At 41.0% G+C, this 12343-nt stretch overlaps 1 protein-coding gene across 1 annotated transcript; it reads right to left on the minus strand.

Annotated features, from left to right (window-relative positions):
* Window positions 1–1313: 1313 nt before the first annotated feature.
* LOC141197701 (uncharacterized) lies at window positions 1314–9655 on the minus strand. The gene is made up of 7 exons (XM_073662788.1): window positions 9457–9655; window positions 8714–8853; window positions 8480–8584; window positions 8261–8396; window positions 8092–8189; window positions 7805–7895; window positions 1314–3572 (listed from the first exon to the last, which is right to left on the minus strand). The coding sequence occupies exons 1-7, from the start codon at window positions 9653–9655 to the stop codon at window positions 2464–2466; spliced, it is 1878 nt and encodes a 625-aa protein (XP_073518889.1). The 3' UTR covers window positions 1314–2463.
* Between the last annotated feature and the right edge of the window lie 2688 nt (window positions 9656–12343).

Consider the following 12343-nt stretch of genomic DNA (forward strand, 5'->3'; position numbering starts at 1 on the left):
AGAGAGTGAGACATTCAAGGAAAGTAAGTAGGCGAGTAGCAGTAGTAAATGTGTTAATAGTATTAAATGTCTGCAAGCAAATGCAAGAAGTCTTGAAAACAAAATGAATGAATCAGAGACTCTTAGGTCAGCCTCAGATTACGATGTGGTGGGCATTACAGAAACCTGGCTGGATGAAAGCCATGACTGGGTGACAAACATAGAGGATTACACTACATTCAAATGGATAGGAAAGAAAAATAAGTAGAGGGGTGTGTATTTTCGTTAAAATCAACTTAAGACCTCAAGCTCAATGACGACATGGGGGGCAGCTTCGACAATGTAAAGCACATATGCCCAACTCTTGGTGATTATATTTGACCCACAACACCAGAACCACCACACCCATGTGAGGCCATTATTCTGCATGGAGGACTTTGTGGGGTCCATTATACTGTATGGAAAGCTATGTGGGGCCCATTACACTGTATGGAAAGTTATGTGGGGTCAATCATACTGTATGGAGGACTATGTGGGGCCCATTATTCTGTATGGAGGACTATATGGGGCCCATTATACTGTATACTGGTTGGTCCACGACTTTGTCCAAGTTTTTCATTTTGGCCCTCTGCATGTTTTGAGCTTTACATCCCGGATGTAAAATCAGTATGGGTAATGTACATGGAAGTGGCAATAATGGAAAGCTGCTAACTGGACTTTGCTACAAGCCTCCTAATATAGCTGAACATGAAGAGGATGATATGCTGCAACAAATTAAAAAGGCAACAAAAACAAGTCATGGTCATAGTGTTGGCTCCCTTGAAATTGTTCTAGAAAAGTAATTCTCCCAGAAAATTATTGCAATTACATGTTTTGTTATACACGTTTATTTCCTTTGTGTGTATTGGAACAACACAAGAAAACACAGAAAAAATAGGCAAATTGAACATAATTTCAAACAAAACCACATAAAATAGGTCGGACAAAATTATTGACACCTTGCCAAAATTGTGGCTAAACAACTTTGTTTCAACCATGTGAAGCTTGTTCAAACGCAATTGTAGCAAGTAACAGGTGTGGGCAATATGAAAATCACAGCTAAAGCCAGATAAAAAAGGGAGAAATTGATTCAATCTTTGCATTGTGTGCATATGTGTGGCACACTAAGCATGGAGAAAACAGAAAAAGGAGAAGAGAACTGTCTGAGGACTTGAGAACCAAAATTGTTGAAAAATATCAATAATTTCAAGGTTATAAGTCCATCTTTAGAGATCCGGATGTTCCTCTGTCCAAGGAGCGCAATATAATCAATAAATTTACAACACATACAGTCAAATATGGTGGCGCTTCAAAGATGTTTTTGGGTTGTTTTGCTGCCTTTGGTCAGGTACCTTGATCATGTGCAAGGCATCATGAAAGATTAGCAAAGGATTTTGGGGCACAATGTAGTGCCTAGTGTCAGAAAGCTGGGTTTGCGTCCTAGGTCATGGGTCTTCCAGCATGACAATGACCCCAAACATACTTCAAGAAGCACCCAGAAAATGGATGGAAACAAAGTGCTGGACAGTTCTGACTAGCAATGAATCCAGACCTAAATCCCATTGAACACCTGTGGAGAGATCTTAAAATTGCTGTTTGGAGAAAAACATTAAAGTTTGAAAGTCCTCAGTGGTTGATACCATCTTTTCAGTTAGCCATTAGTCAGTAAGCTTTCGAGACTACTCAGATCTCTTCGGTAGACATAGTATAATACAAAATCTGAAGAGTCACATATTTATACACAACAGGGCACAGGAATAATGCAAAAGATAAGACAAGTGAAGTGAAGCAGAACTATCAGTATGGGAGAGGGAGAAGCAGCTGTGGCCGTAAAAATGTTTGGCCACAAGTAGATCTATTCTTTTTTTTCCTTTTATTGTATGGCGATGAGAATTCATCCTTGTTTTAAGTTTTTGCCCTGTCTCCCCTACATACAGACTCCCAGTTGGACAGTTGGACATTTGGAACATATAATTAAGTTCATTGTGATGCAGCTGAAAGTATCTGGGATCTTGTGGTCCTGATGTGAGTTGGGAATCTTTATCTTGTCCGTGGTCATTATAAACGGACAGGTTTACATTTCCAGTTGGTGAGGATGAATTTTATAAGTTTCACCACAAAGGTGAAACTATCCTCCCGGTCACTTTGCTTTCCCTCCGAGTACCTTTTTATTCTAACAATGTTAGGTTTCGGGGAGATTATACTTGTTCCTTTTATTTTTGGTTCTCCTTAGCTTACCTTCTTTGCCCTATATGAATGTGTTTTTGTTTCTCATTCAGGGTTTTCGTATTTTACTTCATACTTTCCTTTCCCCTGGTTGACAGTGTGTTGCAGCCTCCCCTCTGGTTCCTCTGGGGGTATGAGAAACTCCTCAATGGCTTATTAGTTAGGTGTGTGGTGGTGTTTTTAGTTGTGCAGCTAGGGCCTTTCTAGTCTCTACAGAGACTAGTTGGGTGTAGTTGCGACATTCTCCCCTGTGTGGGTTCTCTGGTGCTTATCAAGATCCGATTTCTGGTTAAAACATTTCCCACATTCTGAACATGAAAAAGGCTTCTCCCCTGTGTGAGTTCTGTGGTGAATAATAAGATTCCATTTATTTTTAAAATATTTCCCACGTTCTGAACAGGAAAAAGGCTTCTTCCCTATGTGAGTTTTGTGATGTTTGGTAAGAGTTGATTTCTCTGTAAAACATTTCCCACATTCTGAACAGTAAAATGGCTTTTCTCCTGTGTGAGTTCTCTGATGGTTGATAAGAGTTGATTTCTCTGTAAAATATTTTCCACATTCTGAACATGAAAAAAGATTCTCCCCTGTGTGAGTTCTCTGATGTTTATTAAGATATGATTTGTGTCCAAAACATTTTCCACAATCTGAACATGAAAAAGGCTTCTCCCCTGTGTGAGTTCTCTGATGTTTGATAAGATTTGATTTCGTTGCAAAAGATTTCCCACATTCTGAACAGGAAAATGGCTTCTCTCCCGTGTGAGTTCTCTGATGTACGATAAGATTTGATTTCTCTGTAAAACATTTCCCACATTCTGAACATGAAAAAGGCTTCTCTCCTGTGTGAGTTCGCTGATGTGTGATAAGAGTTGATTTCTCTGTAAAACGTTTCCCACATTCTGAACAGGAAAATGGCTTCTCTCCTGTGTGAGTTCTCTGGTGCCTAACAAGATCTGATTTCTGATTAAAACATCTCCCACACTTTGAACAAGAAAATCTATTCTCTGCTGTGTGAATTTTTTGATGTTTAAGAAAAGACTTTTTGAGAGGAAAACTATTTCTATATTCTGAACGTGAAAATGTCTTCTTTGCTTTAGGAGCAGTTCGTTTTTTAATGCTTATTTTGTGACTATGATTTTCCTTAGTAGTCGGTAATAAATCAGAAGACAGGACGTGTTTCAAAGGATCAGATGACAGATCTTTGCTGTGAAGGGATGATGGTATATCTGGAGTAATGGCATTCACTTCAATTGTATCCTGTGAGATCTCAAAATTATCTGATTTGAAAATTGAAGATGTCAGCTGTCCCTCTGATCTCCTGGTACAGTCATCTGCCAAGAATAAAACCAATTATTATTTTTAATAAAAAATCCTTGAATTTTATATTTTTTAACATTTCTACTTAATTTGTCCGTAAAAAGGCAAGTTATATAAAAAAAAATCACTTATTCACCAGAACAATGACTGTCTAATAGAAAACCTCATAGGATGGATCAGTAGAGCGTGGTGTTCAACTGTTTTTTCATTCTGCCTCCCAAATATGGAATAAAAAGCCACCAAATGATGTTATGTAGGCGAAAATAATACCAATAAAAACTTCTACTTATTTGACAAAAAACAAGTCCCCACTCAGGTCCATCATCTGTCAATGGAAAAACAGAGGTTTCCACATTATTAGTGGCTCAAAGGCTTTTGAAAAGTAACATGGCTTCCATAAACCAATCCAGCAATATCCGCTCTTCCAAAGTCAGATCTCACCCTCGCTTATGAGCTTTGCAGTAGTTTATGTGCCTAAACCTCATTTAGCCTCCATGTATTTGGCATTACTATAATGAGAAGAACCCACTTTATTTATGTTGTGTGTCTCCTGGAGCACAATCTAGGCACTATGGTTTGGGTAATAAAATGACATATTTGTAATTTTCACGCTCCAACATCCACTGCGTGCTAATTTCCAGAAAAACACTGTGGAGTCAAAATAGTCACTTCTCCTATAGATTAATTCACTGAGGGTTATAATTTCCAAAATGGAGTCACTTTATGGGGATTTCTACTGCTCTGGTTTTCTGCCATTTTGTTATATTAGGGCTTCTGTAAATGGTGTGTCCCATCTCCTCTGGGATCTGCTCCTGCGACATCTGCTTTTGTCACCAGGCACCGTCTTATTCATTCTGCAGGCGGCGCTGGTGATGGAGGAGACGTCAGAACCAGAAGCTCTGGGCGGCGAAGGCTCTGTCCAGCCACTAAGATTAGGGTGCCTGGGACCTGTAGTACCATCCAGTCTGGCAGTATGGGTGTATGTGCTGTCCAGCTGGAGTAATCTGCTCCCTGCTTCAGCCATTTGGAGAGCACCACACCCTACTAAAGCTGGAAGCATATTGCCGGAAACTTCCAGATACAGCCTTGTTCTCCTCTGGTTCAGTCCTCTGAGCTCAGCTCCCGGCTTGTGAATTTGTTTCCTGTTGTGACCCCGGCACATTTACTGACTACTCTTGTGTCTTCTGAGTTTGTATTTTCTCTATCCTTTTGGTTCTGACCCGGCTACCTGACTATTCTTCTTCCCATCTCACTCCACAGAACAGCAAGTAACACCGTGGCCCAAGCCTAGGGGTCTCTGTGTTAGTCCAGATCCATGTAGAGGGGTTAAAGGATGATGAGCAAAGTAATTTGTGTTTATGACGTAAATTTATGAAGTAATTTATGCCCTCCCTCTGTCTAAAACTGAATCTGTCAAAAACTGAACTACTCGCATTTCCTCCCTCCACTAACCTACCTGTGCCCAATATTGCCATTTCCGTTTGTGGCTCAACCATTACTCCCCAGCAACAAGCCCGCTGTCTTGGGGTCATTTTTGACTCAGATCTTTCCTTCACTCCTCACATCAAATCACTCGCTCGATCATATCATCTACACCTCAAAAACATCTCAAGAATCAGGACTTTTCTCACCTTTGCCTCGGCAAAAACTCTTACTGTAGCTCTTATTCATTCTAGTCTGGACTACTGCAATTCTCTACTTATTGGGCTCCCTCTTACTAAACTCTCCCCTCTCCAATCCGTCCTTAACGCAGCAGCCAGGATCATATTCCTCGCCAACCGCTACACCGATACCTCTTCCCTGTGCCAGTCATTGCATTGGTTACCCATCCAATATAGAGTTCAATTTAAACTTACCACGCTTACCCACAAAGCGCTCCATGCTTCAGTACCCCCCTACATCTCCTCCCTTGTCTCAGTCTACCACCCTACACGTGGCCTCCGTTCTGCCAGTGACTTAAAACTAAAATCCTCCGTAATCCGAACTTCCCACTCCCGTCTCCAAGATTTCTCGCGTGCTGCGCCAATTCTTTGGAATGCACTACCCAGGACAGTTCAATTAATTCCCAATAGCCACAGTTTCAAGCGGACCCTAAAAACCTATTTCTTTAGACTGGAATAACGCCTCCACACACTATCTGTCCATCCCAGTTGTCCATCCCAGTTTTCCCCCATATTAAAATCTTCTTCAAGTTCAGGTTCATACCAACCATGCACATAATAGCCTCGGTCAGGACTGCACATATACTGGCAGGCGACCAGTCTATGTATTATTATTTATCAAATTTAGTATATTAAGGCAGTATTATACAATATATGTACATTCTACCTTTTGTGTCTCCCCAATTTCCTCATAGACTGTAAGCTTGCGAGCAGGGCCCTCACTCCTTTCAATATGAGATATGCTTATTCTGTATTGTCTGTATAAGTCCCCCCAAAAATTTGTAAAGTGCTGCGGAATATGTTGGCGCTATAAAAATAAAAAAAATTATTATTATTATTATTATTATTAATTTGTGAAATCTGTAAACGGGTTACATAAGGCAAGCCTGTTCGTGGTGGCCATCTTTTGAGCTTCCAGGTGACCATGAACAGTGCCCCCAATACATTGTGTCTGCACACTATCCCAGCAAGATCTGCATTAGAATAGCTAAATGGCGCTCCTTCCCTTCTTAACCTGCCATGTGCCCAGATAATAGTGTACAGCCGTATATAGGGGATTGTCAGATTCAAGAGAAGTTGGAAAATAATTTTTAAGGTCCATTTATTTTCTATTATCCTTTGTGAAGAATTCCAAAGTTATCACCACATAAAGTGATTTGAAAAATGGGGCCTGTTTAGAAACACAAAACTGGCTGCAGGAAGAGGTTAAATCAGAGGATTACAAAGTCAAAAACTGTGATTATACACAATAAAACATCTACTGAAATGATCAAACTCAACAGTCTTCATCAGAGTAAAATGAGTAACTAGTGGTGAAACCTCTCTGGGGTAATTAGAGTATGGGGCTCGGTGGCTCTTAGCAATCTAAACTATCGTAAGGGACAATAGTTTCTGTCAGATGAGAAGAAATATTAGACATTTAAAGTGAAATTTTTTATAATAGTGCAGAGCTGAGGTGTCTTAAATTTAGATCTCGGGCATTTGGAAAAGGCAATGGAGATCTTTTTTAAAGACTACCAGGGAGTTACAGAGTCACATAAGTGAGGAAGGCCGATCCCACCACAATGAAACTATCATACAGAATGAACTTGTAAAAAAAAGAAAGAATATAAAAACATGTAACATCCCCAACAACAACGTATGTATGAGGGGAGAAATCCAACACTAAACCGGAGTCACACTCATTTATGGTGGACCATTGGAGCTACTATGAGTTCTGACCAGGAGAGTAGAGAAAGTATTAGCGCCCCCATTTCAGGAGAGATTGTGCAGTAATCTGAATTTATTAGGATTGAAAACATAATGGAATTTATGACGTGGAGTGAATCCATGAAACCAGGGCTGGAGCCATGCCAACACATCTCCTGCAGGCGTGAATAAATGTATATTACAGCCATCAACCACGCACAGCTTAGAGATATATCATGGCACAGGTGTAATGTTTTCTGTATAGTTTATCAGAATCCTGTTTGAAGTTAGTTGGTTTTAAAAGAAATTGAACAGTCAGAATAAAGGGAAACTCTGTTGTTATTGTACAGAAATTCACACTTGGCCTTCACTGGACATTTAATGTTGTTGATCAAAAAAGTGAAGTTTGCCCAGAAAGACTGGACCTGGTCTTGTAGGAACCATATGAGCACATTCAGCAGCACAGAAGGGAGAGAAGGTAGATTCATCCAATAAGATATCAGGGTTCTAGGAAGCCAACAGCATCATTACCCTCCACTTTCTCTAAGAGGCCCATCATAATATTTTTCTTCAAGTGATTTTCTAATTTGTCAGCACATTCTACATACGCTGTCATTTAGCTTCGTAGTTTACAGACCTGGGCAGGTAACGGTCAGCATAATCTAATCCCAGGGGGTAGGTGGATCTTCCAGGTTGTAAGTGCTATAGAAAAGGACTTTCACAATTTTCGCAAGTAATTTGAACATTTTCAGATGGAGGAGAATGTTGTGGTCTAGCGGCAAAATGGTGATCACACGATTATAATACGGCCGGACTACACCACCGATAAAGCAGCCACAGACAGGGACTGAGAAGAATTTGTGACGACTTCTCTGTATTTAGTGGTTACTACTCACCTGGGTAGTCATATGTAGGAATCTCCTCTTTACACTGCTCATCACCCCTCACATATATCTCTGTAATATTAATACCGGTCAGATCTTCACACTGAAACAAATATTGTAAAAGTCACAAACAGACAGAGAAGTCACATCTATGATCAGCTCTAATCCTGCCATCTCCACCGTTCTCATTACACAAATATAAAACATAATAATGGTGGATAAAACAAGACTGAACACAAGACCTTCACAGCCGTCTACACATCATAGGGGAAATCTCATGTCACCTTCTCTTCATCTACCTGATGATCCTGAGGAACATTGGGATCTTCTTGTTTACAGTCATGTGGAAGAAAAGGACGGAGACATATCTCTGGTGTTGTCCTCTTACTGGATAGATCTGGAGGAAACACATACAAGGACTGAATTCATTCTTTACATACAGATAATTATAGGCCGTGTGTATTTAGCCCTGTTTATTAACTGGTGATGTGAGGGGCTGGGGAACCTCCATCATGACGTCCTTGTACAGATCTTTGCGCCCTTCTAAATATTCCCACTCCTCCATGGAAAAATAGACAGCGACATCCTGACACCTTATAGGAACCTGACACATACAATGATACCGTCATCTCCCCGATCTCTTCATAGTGTTACTGTATAATGTCCCAGCATTCCCAGCAGTGTCACCTCTCCAGTCAGCAGCTCAATCATCTTGTAGGTGAGTTCTACGATCTTCTGGTCATTGATGTCCTCATGTATCAGGGGGTGAGGTGGAGGCCCCGTGATTAATCTCTGGTTATGGAGAGACACATTAATAAAACTCACTCTAGACATTTCCAGAGTCCTCACCTCTCCAGTTCTGTCCATCTGTTATTCCCATAGATAAGAATGATGTAATGTGACGTCATCAGAATCTCTCACCTCTCCAGTAAGCCGAAAGAGGATCTCTAGGGTGAGGTGTAATAACCTCTCTGCCATCTTGTCTCTGCCCATATCCATCTGTGATAGGTAAATCAGGAAAATTCTCTTATATAGAATATCTCCACTGAGAGGATCCGAAACTGTAGAGAGAAGAGGATGAGCAGATGTAACATCATAAAAATCCTGTGTAATAATACAACTATTGGAGATAATGAGGGGAAACATATAAGGAGATTTATTATTTTACAGAATTTCATTTTTTTTCCTTTACATCTAGTAATAAAACCTTTATATTTTAGGCCACAGACAACAAGCAGTTTCTTCCTCGGAGTCAGCAGCTGAATACGTTTCTCATAGACTCATCTTCCATAACGCTAATTCTCGTCTAATTTTCTGACACTGGAATTGACATTGAGAATAACCTCGGCACTCAATGGTTCTTATAGAAAACATTTTTTTTAATGCAGTCCAAAAACAAAAGTAAACGTTTCGGTTGACCTGAGGACATTGCTGCATTGACGACAATGGAGACATGGGAATGTGCCCATTTTGGGATTCTGCAAGAACCGTTGTTTAGGACCTTGGTGCGCTGTGCCCAAATCGGCACATACCAGAGAGTCTCTAATATTGGTTGCTCTCTTAAAACACGGTAGGAAGGGTTGTTGGAACGCAGGGATCGTGGGATAGCCAGTTTGTAAGATGTTCCTGTGTTTCCTAATGGTTTTATGTAAGATGTAGGTAACGTGTAACGAAGGGGATTCTGTCCTTAGTGTTTGGACGATCAGTTCTGGAATACAACGCCTGGGGATGCAAGAAGCTAGGTGGATAGCCTCGTTCAGTGAATTTGGTTATCATTTCTTGTAACCTCTGATTGCGGATAGTTTCACTGGACACTATCTGTTTGACCCTCTGAAATTGTGATGTAGGTATAGATTTCTTCATCGACCTTGGATGATTGCTAGAAAAGTGTAATAGGCCATAGCAATCGGTGGGCTTGGAATAGAGGCCAGTTGTTAGGTGGCCCTGTGTATCCTTGATCCTTGGAAACTAACACTGCTTGAATGATATGTCATGGTGAAGCTCAAATCTGGCCATGCGGAGTTCAGTGTGGAGAAAAACCTCTAAAGATTCTAAGGGACCCCCCCATATGCAAAAGATGTCGTCTATGAAACGTTTCCAGAGAATGGAATGTTCTTGAAAAAGTGGATTAGAGTAGACCACCTGACTCTCGAAAGCTGACAAGAAGCAATTTGCATATGGGGGGGCCACATTGGTGCCCATCACGGTGCCCTTCACCGAAAAGCCTTAATAGGGAGTATGACCTACTGGCCTTTATATAAGGTTTTTTTATGTTTGGAGTTTGGTTCTCATTGAACAATTGGTATAAATAAACTTGTCACCCAGGGATCTTACGTGACCCTATGTTAAAATGAATTTTACATTTGGAAATGTGGTCTTCAATTTGAATAGGTCAATAATATACATGTTTTGATCTCCATATCCTACTCATATATTGTCTCCTTTATTGCAGATTATTCCTCTCTGACACATTCTTGTCCACTCTCCTGGATCCTTCTCCACTCCATCAAAGGCTCTGGCTCATGCCCATGGGGTCTTATGCTCTATACTGGTGGAACGCACGTTCTCTCTCCCTGGCACTCAAACTTCCGGCTCACTGAAACGCATTTACACCGGCTTGTGGAATGCACAGCTTCCTGGGAGCAGCGCGTCACTTCCGGTGACATCACACGTGCACTTCCGGAGTTCACACTACACAGCCCTGTAGGATTGGCAGCTATGGGTCAGGCGCCCTCACTAATCCCGCCCCCCGCCTTTAGATATCATCCTGCCCCTAACAACGCACACAGCGCCAGGAACTAGTGGTGGACACCGCATTCCTCTAAACCACTACGTGCAGCACCGCTTTACAGTGGGTACGGAAAGTATTCAGACCCCTTTAAATTGTTCACTCTTTGTTTCATTGCAGCCATTTGGTAAATTCTAAAAAGTTCATTTTTTTTCTCATTAATGTACACTTTGCACCCCTTCTTGACTGAAAAAAAACAAATGTAGATTTTTTTTGAAATTTATTAAAAAAGAAAAACTGAAATATCACAAGGTCATAAGTATTCAGACCCTTTGCTCAGACACTCATATTTAAATCACATGCTGTCCATTTCCTTGTGATCCTTCTTGAGATGGTTCTACTCCTTCATAGGAGTCCAACTGTGTTTAATTAACCTGATAGGACTTCATTTGGAAAGGCACACACCTGTCTATATAAGACCTCACAGATCACATCAGACCAAATGAGAATCATGAGCTCAAAGGAACTGCCCAAGGAGCTCAGAGACAGAATTGTGGCAAGGCACAGATCTAGCCAAGGTTACAAAAGAATTTCTGCATTACTCAAGGTTCACAGTGGCCTCCATAATCCTTAAATGGAAGAGGTTTGGGACCATCAGAAGCCTTCCTAGACCTGGCCGTTCAGCCAAACTGACCAAATGTGGGAGAAGAGCCTCGGTGAGAGAGGTAAAGAATAACCCCAAAATCACTGTGACTGAGCTCCAGAAATGCAGTAGGGAGATGGGAGAAATTTCCACAAAGTCTGGGGTGCAGAGTGTACTTTAATGAGAAACAAAATGAACTGTTTAGAATTTACCAAATGGCTGCAATGAAACAAAGAGTGAGAAAAATTTAAAGGGGTCTGAATACTTTCCGTACCCACTGTATATAGAATGGAGCCGGTCTACAATAATGTACTGCGTCTGCGCTACTTCTCATGAGCTAGAAGTCCGATAATGTCCATCCCCTAGTGTGCATGTGTTTACACTGAAACGCCAGATAAACTGATTCCCACCGTGCCAGTAGTACCCGGAACTGCGTATGCCCGTAGTTGTGTTACACGCTGAAGCACATCTAGGATCATTCTGAGACTGCGCATGTCCATAAGCATGAGTTCCACGCTGAAGCGCATAATGGATTTGGATTGCATTTCACCAATATAGAAAAGTCCAGTCTCTGAGGTCAGCGTCATGGGAGACTAAAAACAAGTACTGCACATCCTCCCATCATGCAATAGACATGTAGATCTACTTTGTCACTACAAAAAATATGGGATGATGGCCAAAGTATATTCCTAAATGGTCAAATTTGACCCCTATTACACAATTAGAAATACACAAGGAACCCACACTTGTTAGTTACTTAATAGTATAAGTGGGATATAACTGATAAGAAATAATTCTGATATAGAAACTCAGATATCTCGATGAAGTACAACAATATGTGAACCTCATTCACAGAGAACTGAGTAGCAATGGGTAGAGTATAAAATCCAAAAATGTAATCCAGAATGGGGCTGTATTCACACAAAACAGGCACAGGAAATTTGCTCATTGAGTCCCTTAGGGTCTAGTGAATCCAATCTGGAAATCCACTCACTTTCCTTTTTGAGGATACATCTATTGAGATCACCTCCTCTCACATTGGGTTTAACCACCTCAATGATACAAAAGGAGATGTCTCCGGTTTCAACTCGATGTACACTGTTCATGTGTCTCGCTAATGGGGTGTCCCGACCATGGCATATATCGCCCAGATGCTACCCCACCTTACTCCTAGATTCCC

Source organism: Phyllobates terribilis, unplaced genomic scaffold (genome assembly GCF_046119375.1).
Source record: "Phyllobates terribilis strain yellow unplaced genomic scaffold, ASM4611937v1 Scaffold_86__1_contigs__length_6382490, whole genome shotgun sequence".
Lineage (NCBI taxonomy): Eukaryota > Metazoa > Chordata > Amphibia > Anura > Dendrobatidae > Phyllobates > Phyllobates terribilis.